This window comes from Tachyglossus aculeatus, chromosome 5 (assembly GCF_015852505.1).
Source record: "Tachyglossus aculeatus isolate mTacAcu1 chromosome 5, mTacAcu1.pri, whole genome shotgun sequence".
NCBI lineage: Eukaryota > Metazoa > Chordata > Mammalia > Monotremata > Tachyglossidae > Tachyglossus > Tachyglossus aculeatus.
Window position 1 is genome coordinate 82,089,210 of NC_052070.1, and position 21,354 is coordinate 82,110,563.

General features: G+C 52.2%; 1 protein-coding gene across 1 annotated transcript in view; it reads right to left on the reverse strand.

Annotated features, from left to right (window-relative positions):
* EIF4EBP1 (eukaryotic translation initiation factor 4E binding protein 1) overlaps positions 1-17,617 on the reverse strand; it is a 30,175-nt gene extending 12,558 nt beyond the window's left edge. The window contains exon 1 of the mRNA XM_038747337.1: positions 16,804-17,617. Coding sequence (XP_038603265.1) covers positions 16,804-17,617 — 814 coding nt within the window. The remainder of the gene's footprint in view (positions 1-16,803) is intronic.
* Positions 17,618-21,354: the final 3,737 nt, after the last annotated feature.

Genomic DNA, 21,354 nt, shown 5'->3' on the forward strand with positions numbered 1-21,354 from the left:
TTGATGAGGCTCAGAATCATTCCTTCACCCCTCACAGTCCCATCTGCTTATTCAAGAGCATCTCTTCCAGCAGGGCCCCTTTCCCCATTCCATTTCCTTCCCTTCAGCTGCTGACAATCTTGGTGGTGTTAAAAAGGCCCCTCCTCTGAATCACAAGGCTGTTTTCCTGTTGGTTTCTTTTACAGTAGGGTCCCCCCCACCTTCTGAGGGGCAATCATCTAAAAAGGACTCTGGAAGGGGCCAGAGTTCAGCCGGCACTGGCTCTTTGCTGAATTCAAATCTCTTTAAAATGATACAGTCTTAAAGACTCAATGCCAACAGAGGCGGTAGGGCTGAAATCTAATCAGATTTGCCAGGGTGAAAAAGGAGGGCTTGTCCCGTGTCCAGAAAAGGCAGCGGACAGGGAGTTCAGTCACAGGGGAAAGAGAGGAAGATACAAAGCCATCTCTGAGTGAGTTCCTTGGACGTGCATGTGGTATATAGTTGAGGAAGAGAAGGTAAGGTGGGGGAGAGTATTGGACAGGAAGGACAGAGAGAATGGGCTGTGTATAAACTATCTCGCCATTGAAAAATCTTCCTTCTCATCACTGATATTTAATGAGAACCTAATGTGTGCAGAGTGCTATACGAGGTGTTTGGGAATCTCCAAGAGAACGTTCTTGGGCCTCAGTTTCTCCCCTTTGTCAAACAGGGTGAGCATTCATTAATCTTTCCCCTACAAGGTTGCTGCCAGGGAATGCGACTGATCCCAGTGGCAGCAATGGGATGGTGTGAGGAGCCCATTCCCTGCAGAGCACAATAAACGTCCCACCCCTAATCAATCAATCAATCAATCGTATTTATTGAGCGCTTACTGTGTACAGAGCACTGTATTAAGCGCTTGGGAAGTACAAGTTGGCAACATATAGAGACAGTCCCTACCCAACAGTGGGCTCAGTCTAAAAGACCAATACATCTACCACCCTGCTCTGTGCCCTGTAGAGAGAGGCTACAAGCAGCAGCAAGTAGTGAGAGGCAGCGTAGCCTAATGGAAAGAGCTCGGGCCTGGGAGCCAGAGGACTTGTAATTCTGTTGTACTGTACTCTCCCATCATCATCATCATCAATCGTATTTATTGAGCGCTTACTATATGCAGAGCACTGTACTAAGCGCTTGGGAAATACAAATTGGCAACATATAGAGACGGTCCCTACCCAACAGTGGGCTCACAGTCTAAAAGGGGGAGACAGAGAACAAAACCAAACATACTAACAAAATAAAATAAATAAAAACCCAAGCGCCTAGTACAATGCTCTTTACCTAGTAAGCACCCTGTAACTACCATTGATTGATTGAAACCCTCAAACTCCCTTCCAGGTGAATGTCTCAGCTCTGGTCTGCAATATACACACAGTGAAATGAGTTCCAAACAAATCCCTTTACAGCAGCCTAACAACTTACCCTTACCCTTGAGAAGCGGTGTGGCTTAGCAGGAAAAGCAAGGGCTTGGGAGTCAAAAGGACCTGGGTTCTAATCCCAGCTCCACCACTTGTCTGCTGTGGGACCTTGGAAGTCACTTAATTTCTCTTTGCCTCAGTTTCCCCATCTGTAAAATGAGGATTAAATCCCACTCCATCCTACCAAGACTGTGAGCCCCATGTGGGACAGGGACTGTGTCCATATTGATAACCTTATATCTAGCCCTTTTATCTGCTATGCAACCTTGGATAAGTCGCTTCACTTCTATGTGCCTCATTTACCTCATCTGCAAAATGGGCATTAAGACTGTGTGTGAGCCCCATGGAGGGCAAGGACTGTGTCCACCCGATTTGCTTGTACCCACCCCAGGGTCTGCTTAACAAATACTATTATTATTATTACCCTTGTACTTAGAACAGTGCTTGCCACATAGTGCTTAAAAAATACCATAGCTAATTAATAATTTCACACTCATCAATCCAGCCTCAGCCTCCTGCCCAGACATCCATCTCTAGTCGTTGCAACCCAACAAAAGTTGGTAGGGGTGTGTATCTGGACTGAGGAATGAGCCATGCTTTACTGAAGATGTAAAACACAGAAGCACTGCGGCCTAGAGAATAGATCACGGGCCTGGGAGCCAGAAGGACCTGGGTTCTAATCTCAGCTCCATCACACGTCTGCTGTGTGACCTTGGGCAAGTCACTTCTCTTCTCTGTGCCTCAATTACCTCATCAGTAAAATGGGGATTAAGACTGTGAGCCTCATGTGGGACAGGGACTGTGTCCAACCTGATTTGCTTGTATCCACCCCAGCGCTTCGTATAGCGCCTGGCATATAGTAAGCGCTGAACAAATTCCACAGTTATGTCACAACTGCTAAAGAAAATGAAAAATCACCTTGTCACTGCGTGGTGTTCAGACCCCAAGCTGGTTTTATTTTTGAAGTTGCAATGTAGGTCCACCTCGGCAGGGCTTTTCACTTCGGCCACAGCCTCACATCCACCAATTCGCCAATCGATCGCATTCACTGACTATATCCACCAGCAGCCCTGACTAAAAAATCTTTGCACTTGCCCCTTCATTCATTCATTCAATCGTACTTATTGAGCGCTTACTGTGTGCACAGCACTGTACTAAGCGAGACAGGACCGTGTCGGGGCTGGGCAGTGCCCGGATAGCGACAAGTCCGGCACTATCATGATTCTCCCCAAATCTTCCCCACCCCCTTAATCGAGAACAGCAAGAGTTGGGAGCCATGCCCTGACCCAAAGCACGTGCGGCTTTGCTAGAGGCACAGGGAAGGAAGGAATTCCTAGAACATCTGTACTTGTTTCAGGGGAAGAGGACATTTCGTAATGGGGCTAGGGGAGGTTTGCATTTGTGAGCTCAGTCACGTGCTTGCAAGCAATTACTCACCAAACAAAATACCCCAGACACGTTCAGCACACAGCTCTGGCTGTCCAGAGAAGTACAGCTGGGTAGGAGGGCTTGCAAAGAACATCTCAACAAACACGTACATCAGCATCCACCACGACACAAACTGGGCTGGAAGCACTAGTCAAAGCCTTATTATCCACGTTGGATGGCCGGTTTAAGAGGAGTTCCATTTTGGAACTGAAATTCCACGCAAAGGCAGTGACAAGGGACAATCATTCTGGGGCAAGAGGTTACAAAACACCCTTATTGTCTCTTTTCTCCCCCTTCCCTGCACTCAAAGCTTCGACACAGAGCTCTAAAACCGACTTCGGTGGCCTGGTACTATACTAAGCAGTTCCTTATGGCCACCACCCTCCAACAGGGATGACAAGCAGTGCTGGATTCGGAGTAAAATAATAATTGTGGTATTTTTTAAGTGCTTACGGTGTGCTAAGCACTATCCTAAGTGCTAGGATAGATACATGGTGATCAAGCAAATCATCATCGTCACTCGTATTTATTGAGCACTTACTGTGTGCAGAGCACTGTACTAAGCGCTTGGGAAGTACAAGTTGCCAATATATAGAGACAGTCCCTACCCAATAGTGGGCTCACAGTCTGAAAGGACTGGACACAGTCCCTGTACCTGCCCCTGGCCCAGTCTCAATCCCCATTTTACAGATGAGGGAACTGAGGCACAGAGAAGTGAAGTGACTTGCCTAGAGTCTCGCAGCAGACTAGTGGCGGAGCCGGGATTAGAACCCATGACCTGCTGATTCCCAGGACCGTGCTCTATCCACTATGCCATGCTGCTTCTCTCAATTATGGCATTTGTTAAGCGCTTACTAAGTGCCAGGCACTGTACTGAGTGCTGGGGTGGAAAAAAGCAAATTGGATCGCACACAGCCCCTGTCCCACGTGGGGCTCCCAATCCCAATCCCCATTTTACAGATGAAGGACCTGAGGCCCAGAGAAGTGAAGTGACTTGCGTAAGGTCACATACAGCGGACAAGTGGCAGAGCTGGGATTAGAACTCATGACCTTCTGACTCGCAGGCCTGTGCTCTATCTGCTAAGCCATGCTGCTTAGAGCATGGTGCAGAGGTGATAAGTCCCCTGCCCACAAAGAGCTTCCACTCTAAACCGGGGGGACCCCGTATGGGCGTCTTCAGTGTTTCCAGGGTAAATCCTTCTGGTGTGCTGAAGCTTGGTGTGGCCAGGCCGGGCAGCTGAGCATGGAAGGACCTCCGGAGACCAGCCTTGAGCCTCCACACATCCGCCAAGCTAGCCCTCTTCCTCCCTTCAAAGCCCTACTGAGAGCTCACCTCCTCCAGGAGGCCTTCCTGGACTGAACCCCCTTTTTCCTCTCCTCCTCCCCATCCCCCCATCCCACCTCCTTCCCCTCCCCAGAGCACCTGTATACGTTTGTCCAGATTCACTACTCTATTTATTTTACCTGTACATATTTACTATTCTATTTATTTTGTTAACGATGTACATCTAGCTTGACTTCTATTTATTCTGATGACTTGACACCTGTCCACATGTTTTGTTTTGTTGTCTGTCTCCCCCTTCTAGACTGTGAGCCCGTTGTTGGGTAGGGACCGTCTCTATGTGTTGCCAACTTGTACTTCCCAAGCACTTCGTACAGTGCTCTGCACACAGTAAGCGCTCAATAAATACGATTGAATGAATGAATGGAGTCAGGCACAGTTAAAGCAATGGCCAGCTGGCTGGCGGCTTTTCCTTAGCTGTACCGTAGCCAGTTTAGGTACAGCCCTTGAAAGCATGACATCATGGAATTGTTTTTGCCATCCGGCAGGCACTCAGATCTTCAAAAGAGAAACTCAAAATAGGGCAAAGGAATGAACCCTTCTGGGGTTCACGCTCTTCCACAACTCAGGTGCGTCACCAGAAAAACAAAACAAAACAACTGAGAAGAGGAAGGCAAAGGGGTATCTAGGTGGGCGAGTTTCGTCCCACACGGCATATTTCTGAATTTTAATTCCTAAACAACTCAGAAGTCAGTCCTATTGATTTTCCTTCAAGGAACCTCAGCAATAGGTGTAAATATATATATGTGTGGAGGCAGGCGGGGGAGAGGACGGCAGGAAGGGGTTGGTGGTGAACTATTTATTCAGTGGAAAAGGGAGGAGGAAGTGGGGAAGGTACTTGTCCTACACCTTGCTTTAACTCCATCCCAAATACAAACTCTCAAGGAGAATTTACTTCAAAACTCTCCCTCTCCCCCTCCTATCCCCTCAGGAAACAAAAGGAGGTTCTGAAATGGGCATAGCCTGCTGCCGTTTTCTAGCTTTGTTCCCTCCCGATAGCACACCGACTCGGCTCTCCTTCAACAAGCTCTGTGGGAAAGAAAACACTGTTGAGACAAAGGCACTCAGGGCCAAGGAATCTGCACCCGAGTACTGGACCCAAGGTGCCAGGAATTGATTCTCCAGCCACCAAGAGCCAGTCCACGGGGCGAGAGCCTCCAGGGTACCTGTTCCCAAGCAGTGCTGGCCTCTGTAGAAGGGGAAGCTGTGCCAGTGATGTCGCCAGCCAGCTCCCCGCAAACATCCTGCTCCCTGAACGGGCCAGAAGTTCAAATTAATGCTTCTAAGAGCTCCAACTTCTGGCCTCTCGGCTACGTTTGCCATCGACAGGGCTGGATATCAACAGTACCCTGAAGTTCCCGGTCACTGCAGTGTTTACGGATATTGGTGAACATAACCAATTTTAGTTCGCTTTCATGGACTGTCCATGAATTTACAGATAGTTGGCAACCCTGTGTCTCAGTATCACGATCTACCTTCTGCTGCCACTGCCCTGAGGAAGATGGTCAGACTGACTCCTTGCCCACATGCTCCCTCTGCTCTGAAACTCCCTCCCCTCAGTGTGGCTCAGAGGAAAAAGCCCGGGTTTTGGAGTCAGAGGTCATGGGTTCAAATCCCCGTTCCGCCAATTACCAGCTGTGTGACTTTGGGCAAGTCACTTAACTTCTCTGTGCTTCAGTTCCCTGATCTGTAAAATGGGGACTAAGACTGTGAGCCCCCCCCGTGGGGCAACTTGATCACCTTCTAACCTCTCCAGCACGTAGAACAGTGCTTTGCACATAGTAAGCACTTAATAAATGCCATTATTATTATGTGATCACCCACTGTTCTCCCAACCTTCAAAGCCTATTAAAATCACATTTCCTCCAAGAGCCCTCATTTCCCCTACTCCCTCTCCCTTCTGCATCACCTATGCACTTGATCCATACCTTTAAGCACTTGATATTCACCCCACTCTCAGTCTCACAGCTTTATGTACATGCCCTTAATTTATTTATTCATTTTAATGTCTGTCTCCCCCTCTAGACTGTGAGCTCCTTGTGGTAAGGGAAAGAGTTTACCACCTGTACCCTACCCAGCATGGCTCAGCGGAAAGAGCACGGGCTTGGAAGTCAGAGGTCATGGGTTCTAATTCCAGCTCTGCTACATGACTGCTGTGTGACCTTGGGCAAGTCACTTAACTTCTCTGAGCCTCAGTTACCTCATCTGTAAAATGGGGGTGAAGACTGTGAGCGCCACGTGGGACAACCTGATCACCTCATATCCCCCCTACTGCTTAGAACAGCGCTTTGCACATAGTAAGCGCTTAACAAATGCCATCATTATTATTATTATTGCCCTCCCAAGTGCTTAGAACAGTGCTCTGCACCCGGTAAGTGCTCAATAAATGCCACTGATTGAAGTGGAAAGGTCAGAATCCCCTCCTCAAGGGACAGAAGGCTCATGATACTATCCATCCTCTGCTCTAGGACACAGACACAGTCATGCGGCTCTGAACTTTCTGGTAAACGCCAACTTATAAATATCAGAGTATGTAGCGTCCCTGAGTGCACTCAACAAGTCATTCAGGGTTTCAACAGAAAGTCATCTGAATTTAAAAGGGCCCTTTGCCCCTCTTATCTTCCCAGTCCAACAATATCCAAACCCTCTGGCTCTCAGGAGGAACCACGATGTGGCAGGGAATGGAAGGGAACACTGTATTCGGAGACACCGACCCCGCTTCCCCCTACCAGGTACCTGAACAATGTGCCATCTGATCTCACTTCCCTGGGAAGGGGGGAAAATATTGTGAAGAGGTAAGGGGAAAGAGAGGAGCAATGTCAAGAGATCTGGGGTCTAGTCCCAGTTCTACCACGGTTTTGCCCTTTCCTTTCTCTGATCACCAATTTCCCCCTTTTGCAAAACAAGAAGAATAATCCGTGCTTTTTCAGGGCCACTGAAAAACTTGGCCAAATGAGCTCAGAAAAAAGATGAAAAGTAAATCCAGCAGGCTGCTGCTGAGCCCCTGTAGACTGTAAGCTTGTTGTGGGCAGGGAATGTGTCTGTTTTTGTATTGCACTAGTCTCCCAAATGCTTCGCTCAGTGTTCTGCACACAGTAAGCACTCAATAAATACGATTGAATGAATGAATGAATGAGCCAAACTCTTCTAATAATAATAATGGTATTTGTTAAGCACTTACTATGTGCCAAGCACTGTTCTAAGCACTGTTCTACTGCTTAAGTCATTCCCTGGAAGCAGTAAGGCAATGGCTTCCTCCGGGCCTGAATCTGTGAATGTGCTTTTCCTAAAAATTAACAAGAGTTCACTAGTACTAGGAAAACAATCAAACAATCAATTGTATTTATTGAGAGCTCGCTGTGTGCAGAGCCCTGTACTAAGCGCTTGGGAGAGTACAATATAACAGAGTTGGTAGACATGCAACCTGTCCACAGTGAGTTTACAGTCTAGAGTGGGGAGACAGACATAATATAAATAAATACATTGCAAGTGCTTTAAGAAATGTTGTAGTGCTGAAGAGAAGAACTTTGGCTCTGGTGGAAGACAGTCCATGATAACTTTTCCACGGGAAAGTATGCTTCAACAACTTATGAAACTCCTCCCTCCTTCAGCAAGTACCCAGAAACACGGGGCATGTTTTTGCCATGACATTCTGGCCAAGGGGCAAGCTGGAATACTGCAATGAGTTCTGGCTACAATGCCTCCGCTGCTTCTTATCTCCATTTCCCCTCATCCCTCGAACCCTCAACCCCCTGCTCAGCTTAGCCAGATGTCTTTCATGGCAAGGCCTCCTGAGCAAAAACATCTCATCCACCAAGGCCAAGGCCCACGAACACCTGCAGTACCACTCATGTGACTGAACTGTGATTAACACTGCAGGGAAACTGCCTCTCTTCTCCCTTTCTGCCGGCAGCGGGAAAGGGAGATCAGTGAACAACTCTACTCGTTCTTCCTTGAGAAAATCCTACCCTCCTGAATCACCACTCTGGTCTTGGTAACCCTCAGAAGATCCAGCTCTTCATACTGGGGGCTACAGGGTTCAATCCAAACACAACAGAGTTAAGGGCAGAAGTTTAGCTGGCTTGATTGTACTTGTACTTCCCAAGCGCTTAGTACAATGCTCTGCACACAGTAAGCGCTCAATAAATACGATCGAATGAATGAATGATTGACCGCCTCCCCCCTGCCAACCTGTCCCTGGAGGTCTGAGAAGGGGAAAGAGAAGCCACATCCTCAGGGGCCAAAAAGGAGCCAAGATGTGGCTTTTATAATCACCAAGTTCCCCTGGGCTGGGCAAGGGCCAAGGAATATGAAGCACAGAGCCCAAGAGTGTATGTTGGTCGGGGGACGTAGGGAGTGAAGCCACTGTCCTTGACACCTGGGACAAAAATATTGATTTTGGCTGCGGCAAATATGTTCTACCGTCCTCAGAGAGCCAAAGGAACCCGGCATCGGGCAAGCTAAATAGCAACGAACCGGCCCAAACAGATTGCTTTCTTTCCCACCTCTAGTTGTCATAAGAAGAGGAAGGAATGTGTTTGGACTCCCTCGTCTCCTTTCCACTCAGCGTACCCATACGAGATCTCTAAAAGACTGACCTGTTTTGTTTTAATGGTCTTAAGCACTTACTATGTGCCTGGACTGTACTAAACACTGGGGTAGATACAGGGTAATCAGGTTGGACAGGGTCCTTGTCCCACAAGGGGCTCACAGTCTTAGTCTCCATTTTACAGGTGAGGTAACTGAGGCAGAGAGAAGTTAAGTGATTTGCCCAAGGTCACATAGCAGACGAGTGGCAGAGCCGGAATTAGAACCCGGATCCTCTGACTCCTAGGCCCGTGCTCTATCCATTAGGTCACGCTGCTTCTCTGATAAATAATAATAATGATGATGGCATTTATTAAGCGCTTACTATGTGCAAAGCACTGTTCTAAGCACTGGGGGGATACAAGGTGATCAGGCTGTCCCACGGGGGGCTCAGTCTTAATCCCCATTTTACAGATGAGGCAACTGAGGCCCAGAGAAGTTGTGACTTGCCCAAAGTCACATAGTTGACATGTGGCAGAGCCGGAATTTGAACCCATGACTCCAAAGCCCATGCTCTTTTCACTGAGCCACGCTGAAGACCCACCCCCACCCACTCCAATGCATGCACACGTGCGCACACACACACATTCTACAGCAGAGAAAGGAGTAAGTAACCCTGTAACTTTATAAAATCTTCCTATCATCCCTCCCACTCCTAACTCCCAAGCTGGTGAGACAAGGAGCTTCTTGGCTGCCAAAGCCTGGTAAGGTTTCCAAAGATGGATGCTTAACTCAAGTAACCTTCGAATCCAGTCCTGAAATGACAGTCATGAGAGAAAGGCAGAGTTACATCCATCCTCATTGAAGAGTGAAGGGTCGCAAGGCTCTTGACATGATTTCACAAATTCCTCAAGATGCCTCAGCAGTCTTTAGGCAAAGAGTGGGTGACAGAAACGACAAAAAGCCCTGGAGGAAGTCAGGTTGAATGTGTCTGTTATATTGTACTCTCCCAAGTGCTTAGTTCAGCACTCTGCACACCATAAATGCTCAACAAATATGATTGATGTAACTAATGGCAATCTCCAGGCAGTTCCCCAAATCCCAGACTTTCCAACTTAGGTCTATTAGGTTTCTTGCCCAAATGGGCCTAGGGAAAATAGGTCTCATAATAATAATAATGATAGCATTTATTAAGAGCTTACTATGAGCAAAGCACTGTTCTAAGCACTGGGGAGGTTACATGGTGATCAGGTGGTCCCACGGGGGGCTCACAGTCTTTTACAGATGAGGGAACTGAGGCACAGAGAAAAGTGACTTGCCCAAAGTCACACAGCTGGTAATTGGCAGAGCCGGGATTTGAACCCATGATCTCTGACTCCAAAGCCCACGCTCTTTCGACTCATGCTGCTTATCTTTCTCTGCTTTCCTTGCTTAGGCAGTCTGAGAAGCCCAGGCGGACTTGCAGAAGGATTTACATTTTGGCTCCAACTTTCCAGGTCCTTGGCAACTGATCGCTTCCTAGTGGGGCATGGCCAGCTGCTGCAGGTACAGTCTGAGAAAATAAACATGTGGCCCCTGAACAGAAGCAGTAGCAAGAGCAGCAGCAGTAAAGTGTCTGCCAGGGGATCACACCCCACGGGGCAAGCGTCTCCCCTCTCCCTAAATCCCATTTTGGACCCTGACTCCACAGACATGGACTCCCCCTTGCTCACCTCCCAGGTGCTGAGTAAGCCGGGTTTCCTCCCTACCTCCAGGCTACAGTGGACGGGGGTAGCTAAGACTCTGATTTTAAGGTTTCTTTCTTTCTTTTTTTTTCCTGACCAGTCTGGGGAGGGCAGGGAGGTGGGGAGGAAGGAGGGGTGGGGAGGAGGGGGAAGTGGATGAGCTACAGTAAGTGGTTTCATCATGCAAACCAGCAAGCAGATTTCATCAGCTGCTGGGGCTGGGGGCCACGGCGAGGGCAGTGTGGGAATGCCGTGTTGCCCCGGGACAATGCCTCTGTCCCTGCCATCTGCCCGTCCCCAGACGTTCAGTTTTCGGAACTCTCGAGGCTTAAGATAAAAAAAAAAAAAAAACAAATGGAATTGGGATTCCCTTATTCATTCAGGACTGCGAAAAGGTTCGTTCACCAGCCTCTTTTCATGTCCAAAACCAACTTGAAAGGATTGTGAATTTTGGATCCTGTAAACTCCTACCTAATTGGCACTGTACTCGAGTGCTTTACCTCTGTAGTACGTTTGGTAGATATTAAATAACAGCTCCGCCGCTGAAGCAATGTGACTTGCTAGGGGCACAGAGGAGCCAGGCCTCCAAGAGGAGGCAAATCAATCAATCGATCAAAGGTATTTATTGATCACTTTATGTGCAGAGCACTGTACTAAGCACTCGGAGAGAGCCCAATACGACAGAATTAGCAGAGAGACAACATCTCCCTCCCATCCACCCCAAATCTCTCGAGCAAGAGGAGCTGAATTGAGAGGGAAAAGGGTCCTGGAGTGGGAAAGGAGGAAGGACTATCTTAGAATAACAATAATAATAATAGTGGTATTTGTTAAGCACTTACTAGGTGCCAAGCACTGTTAGAAGCACTGAAGTTCACGAGCCCCTAAGTGAAGAAACTTCTGGGCCCTGAAGGAAGTCACTCCTCCTTAGCTCTCAGTGCCGAGACACAATCACTCAGAGATAAGTGAGCTGTAGGTACTGCCTGAAAACGCTGCTGCATCTTTTAGGTTGGCAACACCCTCAGTTTTGGCCGGGGAACACTCTTAATTGCGGTATTTGTTAAGTGCATACTACACTCCAGGCACTGTACTAAGCAAGATATTTGAGTTGGACACAGTCCCTGTCCTACACGGGGCTCACAGTCTCCACCCCAGCACTTAGCACAGTGATTGGCACATAGTAAGCACTTCACAAATACTATTATTATTATTTGATTTGGAATTTGGGGCGAAGGTGTTTTTTCATCCCTTGCAGAAATTTTGGGAAGGGTGTTCCTCATAGGGGGAATATGAAAGGTACAGCCTTGGGGGAGGGATGGATGAGTAACTGAGTTTGAAGGAAAGGGGAGGGCATTTTAAGGCTACCTTTCTCTCATAAAGTCTATTCAAATGGCTAGCAACTGCTTTAGGATTTCCCTCATTTTCTTTTTCATCAATCAGTAGCATTTATTGAGCACCATCTCTGGGCAGAGCACTGTACTAAGTGCTTAGGAAAAAAACAGTGCCGTCAGTAGGGTGGGCTTGAGAAAAGAGTGTGAGCTGGGTTGTTGTCGGGGAGGAGCGTGGATTAGTAGGGGGAAGAGGATTGATTATTGTCTAGCTTAGAGTCAGTGGTTGGGAGATTCTGCTTGATACAGAAGCCATTGAAGGCTTTTGAGTGTTGAGATGTTTGCGAGACATCTCAGTACAATACTGTACTAGCTGCAAGCTTGGCAGGGTTAAAAGCTTATATATTTACATATATATACGTACACACACACACATATATATATATATATTTGTACATATTTACTACTTTATTTATTTTATCAATGGTGCCCCCTCCTACCTCACCTCCCTTCTCTCCTTCTACAGCCCAGCCCACACCTTCTGCTCCTCAGCCGCTAACCTCCTCCCGTTGCCTGGTTCTCGCCTGTCCCGCCATCAACCCCCGGCCCACGTCCTCTCCCCAGGGTAGGGACGGTCTCTATATGTTGCCAACTTGTACTTCCCAAGCGCTTAGTCCAGTGCTCTGCACAGTAAGAGCTCAATAAATACGATTGAATGAATGAATGAATCATCATCAATCGTATTTATTGAGCGCTTACTATGTGCAGAGCACTGGACTAAGCGCTTGGGAAGTACAAATTGGCAACATCTAGAGACAGTCCCTACCCAACAGTGGGCTCACAGTCTAAAAGGGGGAGACAGAGAACAAAACCAAACATACCAACATATGTTTGTAACTAACTAAATAACTAAATAACTAACATACAAACGTACCAAACCAAACATACTAACAAAATAAAATAAATAGAATGAATGAATAATCCCCATTTTACAGATGAGGAAACAGAGGCAGAGAAGCTTAGTGACTAGCCCGAAGTCACACAGTGGACAAGTGGTGGGGCCGGGATTAGAATCCAGGTCCTCTGACCCCCAGGCCCGTGCTCTTTCTGAGGAGATGGTGATGATCTTTTGGAGTCTGAGCACTGGGAGAGCTCTGTTTGGCTCCTGCCCTCTGTGGCGCCCAATGCTCCCGAACTCCCACCCCAGTGCGGCCACCAACTCCCAGTCTCTGCCTCTGCCATCCACTGTTAATAATCATCGCGGTAGTTGTTGAGCGCTTACTATGTGTCAGGCACTGTCCTAAGAGCTGGGGTGAATACAAGCAAATGGGGTTGGACACAGTCCCCGTCCCATGTGGGGCTCCCAGTTTCAATCCCCATTTTCCAGATGAGGTAACTGAGGCCCGGAGAAGTGAAGTGACTTGCCCGAGTCCACACAGCAGACAAGTGGCAGAGCCGGGATTAGAACCCATGACCCACCGACTCTCAGGACCGAGCCCTAGCTACTAGACCACCTGTCCTAACTTTCAGTGTCCCATCTCAGTAGCCACTGCCTCCCTCTCGACGCCTATTCTCTCCTGGGTCACTGATTCCCCCGTTCTCCCTCTCTGTGATGGCTTCTCCCGGGGTCCGCACCCCCTGGGATCCCCAAACCTGAGCGCCCCGCTGCCCCGGATCCCTGTGTGGCCCAGCTCCAAGCCACCCCCTATATAATAATCATTATTATTATGGTATTTGTTAAGCACTTACTACGTGCCAAGCACTGCGGTAGGTACAAGCTAATCAGGTTGTCCCACGTGGCGCTCACAGTCTTAAACCCTATTTGGCAGATGAGGCAACTGAGGCGCAGAGAAGTGAAGTGGCTTGCCCAAGGTCCCACAGCAGACAACGGGCAGAGCGGGATTAGAACCCACGTCCTCCGACTCCCAAGGCCGTGCCCTTGCCACTATGCCACGCTGCTTATGCGCCCTCCGTGACTCGGGAGTCTCTGCTCCCCTTGGGTCTCCTTCAGCCGACTCCAAGCCCCTTGGGTCTCGGTTTCCCGCTAGAAGCGGCGTGGCTCGGTGGAAAGAGCCCGGGCTTGGGAGTCAGAGGTCGTGGGTTCGAATCCCGACTCCGCCACTTGTCGTCATTTGTGTGACTGGGCAAGTCACAACCTCTCTGGGCCTCAGTTCCCTCACCTGTAAAATGGGGATGAAGGCTGTGAGCCCCACGTGGGACAACCTGATTACCTTGTATCCCCCGCCCCCATCCTTCGGGCTTAGGGCAGTGCTTTGCACATAATAAATGCTTAATAAATGCCATCATCATTATTCTCTGTGCCTCATCTGTCAGATGGGGATGAAGACTGTGAGCCCCAACGTGGGACAACCTGATGACCTCGTATCTACCCCAGAGCTTAGAACAGTGCTTGGCACATAGTAAGCGCTCAATAAATACGATCGATGATGATAGTAAGCGCTTAACCAATACCATCAGCACCTGCTCCCCGTGTCTGTGCAGCCCCCTGGGTCTCGGCAGTCCCTGGGTCTCCCTCAGCTCCCGGGTTTCCCGCATCTCCGAGCCCCCTGGGTCCCGGATCCCCTTGGCCCCACGCCCCTTGTCTCGGTTTCCCGGGTGTCTGAGCCCTTTGGGTCTCGATTTCCCGCGTCTCTGAGCCCCCCGTGCCTCGGTTTCCCGGGTCTCTCCGAGCCCCCCGTGCCTCGGTTTCCCGGGTCTCTCCGAGCCCCCCGTGCCTCGGTTTCCCGGGTCTCTCCGAGCCCCCCGTGCCTCGGTTTCCCGGGTCTCTCCGAGCCCCCCGTGCCTCGGTTTCCCGGGTCTCTCCGAGCCCCTCGTGCCTCGGTTTCCCGTGTTTGAACCCCCCGTGCCTTTCTGAGCTCCCCCGTGCCTCGGTTTCCCGTGTCTCTCTGAGCCCCCCGGGTCTCGGCTTCCCGTGTCTCTGAGCCCCTCGTGCCTCGGTTTCCCGTGTCTCTGAGCCCTTTGGGTCTCGATTTCCCGCGTCTCTGAGCACCTCGGGTCTCAGTTTCCCGAGTCTCTCTGAGCCCCTCGTGCCTCGGTTTCCCGGGTCTCTTTGAGCTCCCCCGTGCCTCGGTTTCCTGGGTATCTCTGAGTCCCTCGTGCCTCGGTTTCCCGTGTTTGAACCCCCCGTGCCTCTCTGAGCCCCTCGTGCCTCGGTTTCCCGGGTCTCTCTGAGTCTCTCGTGCCTCCGTTTCCCGAGTCTCTCCGAGCCCCTCGTGCCTCGGTTTCCCGTGTCCCTCCGAGCCCCTCGTGCCTCCGTTTCCCGAGTCTCTCTGAGCCCCTCGTGCCTCCGTTTCCCGAGTCTCTCCGAGCCCCTCGTGCCTCGGTTTCCCGTGTCCCTCCGAGCCCCTCGTGCCTCCGTTTCCCGAGTCTCTCTGAGCCCCTCGTGCCTCGGTTTTCCGGGTCTCTGAGCCCTTTGGGTCTCGATTTCCCGCGTCTCTGAGCCCCTCGTGCCTCGGTTTTCCGTGTCTCTGAGCCCCCCGTGCCTCGGTTTCCCGGGTCTCTGAGCCCCTCGTGCCTCGATTTTCCGTGTCTCTGAGCCCCTCGTGCCTCGGTTTCCCGTGTTTGAACCCCCCGTGCCTCGGTTTCCCGTGTCTCTCTGAGCCCCCCGTGCCTCGGTTCCCCGGGTCTCTGAGCCCCTCGTGCCTCGCTTTCCCGTCCCTCAGCCCCTCGTGCCTCGATTTCCCGTGTTTGAACCCCCCGTGCCTCGGTTTCCCGTGTCTCTCCGAGCCCCCCGTGCCTCGGTTTCCCGGGTCTCTCTGAGCCCCTCGGGTCTCGGCTTCCCGGGTCTGAGCCCCTCGTGCTCTCGGTTTCCCGGGTCTCTCCGAGCCCCCCGTGCCTCGGTTTCCCGTGTCTCTCCGAGCCCCTCGTGCCTCCGTTTCCCGAGTCTCTCTGAGCCCCTCGTGCCTCGGTTTTCCGGGTCTCTCCGAGCCCCCCGTGCCTCGGTTTCCCGGGTCTCTGAGCCCCCCGTGCCTCGGTTTCCCGTCTCTCAGCCCCTCGTGCCTCGGTTTCCCGTGTCTCTCCGAGCCCCCCGTGCCTCGGTTTTCCGTGTCTCTGAGCCCCTCGTGCCTCGGTTTCCCGAGTCTCTCTGAGCCCCTCGGGTCTCGGCTTCCCATGTCTCTGAGCCCCACGGGTCTCGGTTTCCCGGGTCCCTCTGAGACCACCGTGCCTCGGTTTCCCGGGTCTCTCTGAGCCCCTCGTGCCTCGCTTTCCCGTCTCTCAGCCCCTCGTGCCTCGATTTCCCGTGTCTGAACCCCCCGTGCCTCGGTTTCCCGTGTCTCTCCGAGCCCCCCGTGCCTCGGTTTCCCGTGTCTCTCCGAGCCCCCCGTGCCTCGGTTTCCCGGGTCTCTCTGAGCCCCTCGTGCCTCGGCTTCCCGTGTCTCTGAGCCCCTCGTGCCTCGGTTTCCCGTGTCTCTCTGAGCCCCTCGTGCCTCGGTTTCCCGGGTCTGAGCCCCTCGTGCCTCGCTTTCCCGTCTCTCAGCCCCTCGTGCCTCGGTTTCCCGGGTCTCTCCGAGCCCCCCGTGCCTCGGTTTCCCGGGTGTCTGAGCCCCTCGTGCCTCGGTTTCCCGGGTCTCTCTCAGCCCCTCGTGCCTCGGTTTCCCGGGTCTCTCTGAGCCCCTCGTGCCTCGGTTTCCCGTGTCTCTCCGAGCCCCTCGTGCCTCGGTTTCCCGTGTCTCTCCGAGCCCCCCGTGCCTCGGTTTCCCGAGTCTCTGAGCCCCTCGTGCCTCGCTTTCCCGTCTCTCAGCCCCTCGTGCCTCGATTTCCCGTGTCTGAACCCCCCGTGCCTCGGTTTCCCGTGTCTCTCCGAGCCCCCCGTGCCTCGGTTTCCCGGGTCTGATCCCCCCGTGCCTCGGTTTCCCGGGTGTCCCCCCGACGCCTCGGTTTCCCGGGTGTGGTCCCTCGGGGGTCCCGCGGTGGGTCCCCCTCCCTCCCTCCCTCCCTCCCCCCCCGCCCGCTCCCTCCCGCCCGCCGGCCGGTCTGCCGGTCCCCCGTCCGGCGCTCACCTCCCGGGGTGGTGCTGAAGAGGGTTCCTCCGGGGGTGGTGCTGTAGTCCCCGGGGGGCAGCTGCGCCCCGTCGCTGAGCACCACCCGGCGGGGGGCGGGGATGGCCCGGCTCGGGGTCTGCCCGCAGCTACCGTCGCCGCCGCCCGCGGACATGCTGGACGCCTGTCCCTCCTCCTCCTCCTCCTCCTCCGCGCGGAGCCCGCCGACACCCGAGCCGCTCGCTCTCCGTGCTCGGCTCGGCTCCGATCGGCTCCACTCGACTCTCCGCTCGGCTCCACTCGGCTGCGTCCGGCCCCACTCGACTCCGTTCGGCTCCGTTCGGCCGCGCTGGGCTCCACGCGGCTGCGTTCGGCTCCGTTCGGCCGCGCTCGGCTCCGCTCGGCCGCGCTCGGCCCCACTCGACTCGGTTCGGCTCCACTCGGCTGCGTCCGGCCCCACTCGACTCGGTTCGGCTCCGCTCGGCTGCGTTCGGCCCCACTCGACTCGGTTCGGCTCCGCTCGGCTGCGTTCGGCTCCGTTCGGCCGCGCTCGGCTCCGCTCGGCTGCGTTCGGCCCCACTCGACTCGGTTCGGCTCCGCTCGGCTGCGTTCGGCCCCACTCGACTCGGTTCGGCTCCGCTCGGCTGCGTTCGGCCCCACTCGACTCCGTTCGGCTCCGTTCGACTCCGTTCGGCTCCACTCGGCCGCGCTCGGCCCCACTCGGCCGCGTTCGGCTCCGTTCGGCTCCGCCCCCCACCCCCCTTCCGCTGTGGCTGCGCGCGGCCTCCTGGGATTTGTAGTCCCGCTCCCCCCACCCTCGGTCAAGCTGGCCCATTCCCTGCCCACAGCTACCTTGCAGTCTAGAAGGGGGGAGACAGACATCAATACAAATCAATAAAATTACAGTTCATTCATTCACTCAATCGTATTTATTGAGCGCTTATTGTGCGCACTTATAAGTATTGTGGCAACACTTATATGTTGCCAATTGGTACTTCCCAAGCGCTTAGTACAGTGCTCTGCACATAGTAAGCGCTCAATAAATACGATTGATGATGATGCAGAGCACTGTGCTAAGCGCTTGGGAGGTCCGAGTTGGCAACACATAGAGATGGTCCCTACCCAACAACGGGCTCACGGTCTAGATGGGGGGGACGGACAACAAAACAAAACATGTGGACAGGTGTCAAGTCACCAGAAAAAATTGAAATAAAAAGCTAGATGCACATCATTAACGAAATAGAATGGTAAATATGTACAAGTAAAATAAATAGAGTAATAAATCTGTACAAACGTATATACAGGTGCTGTGGGGAGGGGAAGGAGGTACGGTGGGGGGGATAGGGAGGAGAAGAAAAAGGGGGCTCAGTCTGGGAAGGCCTCCCGGAGGAGGTGAGCTCTCAGTAGGGCTTGGAAGAGGGTTAGCTTGATGGATGTGCGGAGGGAGGGCAGTCCAGGCCAGGGGGAAGACGTGGGCCGGGGGTCGACGGTGGGACAGGCGAGAACGAGGCCTAACGGTGAGGAGATGAGCAGCGGAGGAGCGGAGGGTGCGGGCTGGGTTGGAGAAGGAGAAAAGGGAGGCGAGGTAGGAGGGAGTGAGGTGATGGACAGCCTTGAAGCCAAGAGTGAGGAGTTTTTGCTTGATGCGTAGGTTGACCGGTAGCCACTGGAGATTTTTGAGGAGGAGAGTAACATGCCCAGAGCGTTTCTGCACAGAGATGATCCGGGCAGCGGCGTACAGTTATGTACATAAGTGCTGTGGGGCTGTGGGGCTGGGGGGCAGGGGGGCGGTAGATGAGCAAAGGGAGCAAGTCAGGGGGATGCAGAAGGGAGTGGGAGATGGGAAAAGTAGGGCTTAGTCAGGGAAGGCCTTTGGGGGAGATAAGGCTTTGAATGGGGGGGGGAGTAACTTTCTGTCGGATTTGAGGAGGGAGGGCATTCCAGGCCAGAGGCAGGATCGGGGCTAGAGGTCGGAGGCACAGTGAGAAGGTTAGCACTAGAGGAGAGAAGTGTGCAGGCTGGATTGTAGGAGGAGCGAAGTGAGGTGAGGTGGGGTGGGGGTGAGGGGGGTGAGGTGATGGAGTGCTTTAAAGCAATGGTGAGATTTTTTTTTTTTTTTTTTATATAGAGGTGGATGGGCAACCACTGGAGTTTTTGAGGAGGAGGTGACGTGTCCGGAACATTTTTGTAGAAAAATTATCCAGGCAGCAGAGTTAAGTATAGACTGGAGTGGGGAGAGACAGGAGGCTGGGAGGTCAGCAGGGAAGCTGATGCGGTAATCCAGGTGGGATAGGATGAGTGATTGTATTAACATGGTGGCAGTTTGGATGGAGGGGAAGGGGCGGATTTTAGCGATGCTGTGAAGGTGGGACTGACAGGATTTGGTGACGAATTGAATATGTGGATTGAGTGAGAGAGAGGAGACGAGGATGATTCATTCATTCATTCAGTTGTATTTATTGAGCGCTTACTGTGTGCAGAGCACTGCGCTAAGCGCTTGGGAAGTACAAGTTGGCAACACATAGAGACGGTCCCTACCCAACAACGGGCTCACCGTCTAGAAGATGATGCCAACTCACTATATCCAGAGCTTTGTACTAAGCGTTTGGGGGAGTAAGTTACAACAGAATCGGTCCTTTCCACCCTTCTCTTCCTTCCACTTTTCCTCCAGGCACACACCCTCGGGAAAGCAGTTGGGGGTGGGATCCAGAATTTGTAGGCCTTGGGTCACTGGGCAAGAGCCTGCCAGAAGGTGTACTTTTAGCTAAGATTCTCTTTATAATAGTAATATAATAATAATGGCATTTGTTAAATGCTTACTATGTGCAAAGCACTGTTCTAAGCGCTGGGGGATTACAAGGTGATCAGGTTGTCCCACGTGGGGCTCACAGTCTTAATCCCCATTTTACAGATGAGGTGACTGAGGCTCCGAGAAGTGAAGTGACTTGCCCAAGGTCACACAGCAGACATGTGGTGGAGTCGGGATTCGAACCCATGACCTCTGACTCCAAAGCCCGGGCTCTTATCACCGAGCCACGCTGCTTCTCTCCTATCTCTCCTTATCTCCTATCCAGTGCTGCAGCACCCTGAGAGAGGGAAGGAGGGAGGGAGGGTTTCCTGGGAAGATTAGCAGGTGGAGAGTCAGGGTCGGGATCCAGAGCAGTCAGTTACTGGGATGATTTGGTATCTGGGCTGCTATCTGGGGAGAATGAGAGAAGAGATGAGGCAAAGCGAGTGGTTGTGAAAAGACCCAGATGTGTCCTTCCTCCTCCCCTTGCGGGCCCTTGTTTTTATTATGGAATATCTCAGGTATCGGTGACTCCTGGCAAACATGCTGGGAATTGCTGCGTGATCCACGGCACTTTCTAGCGCCACAGTTTCTGGGTCCCCAGTTCTGCGGCTCTTCCCAGGGAAGCAGCTTGGCCTAGTGGCTAGAGCGTGGGGCTGGGAGTCAGAAGGACCTGGGGGCTAAACCCAGCTGTGCCACTTGTCTGCTGTGTGGCCATGGGCAAGTCACCCCCTCCTACCTCACCTCCCTTCTCTCCTTCTCCAGCCCAGCCCGCACCCTCCGCTCCTCTGCCGCTAACCTCCTCCCTGTGCCTCCTTCTCGCCTGTCCCACCATCGACCCCCAGGCCCACGTCCTTCCCCTGGCCCGGAATGCCCACCCTCCACACATCTGCCAAACGAGCTCTCTTCCTCCTCCAAAGCCCTACTGAGAGCTCACCTCCTCCAGGAGGCCTTCCCAGACTGAGCCCCCTTTTTCCTCTCCTCCTCCCCATCCGCCCCCCCACCCTATCCCCTTCCCCTCCCCACAGCACTTGTATATATTTGTACAGATTTATTACTCTATTTATTTTACTTGTACATATTTACTACTCTATTTTGTTAATGATGTGCATATAGCTGTAACTCTATTTATTCTGACGGTTTTGACACCCGTCTACATGTTTTGTTTTGTTGTCTGTCTCCCCCTTCTAGACCGTGAGCTCGTTGTTGGGTAGGGACCGTCTCTATATGTTGCCGACTTGTACTTCCCGAGCGCTTAGTACAGTGCTCTGCACACAGTAAGCGCCCAATAAATTCGATGGAATGAATGAATGAACTTCACTTCTCAGCGCTTCAGTTACCTTATCTGTAAATTGGTGATTAAGACTGTGAGCTCCATGGGGGACAGGGCCTGTGTCCAACCCAATTTGCTTGCATCCACCCCAGTGCATAGTAGAGTGCCTGACACACTAAGCACTTAACAAATACTATTCTTTTCCCTGTCCACTCCTGCTTTGATCGGGACATGAGAACTCTAGCCCAGGAAGCAAGAGAGCAGCATGAGAGCCCCCGGGTGCAGAGATGCCCTGATATCAAAACTGGAGCCATCACCTACTGGCTAACCCAAGGGACCTACCCTAAAATGGTAAAGTTAGTGCCTGTCCTAGACTGTCAAGGGCCAAGGCCTGCTTGCATCAGGTCCTACAAAGCACATTCATTCATTCAATCGTATTTATTGAGCGCTTACTGTGTGCAGAGCACCATACTAAGTGCTTGGGAAGTACAAATTGGCAACATATAGAGAC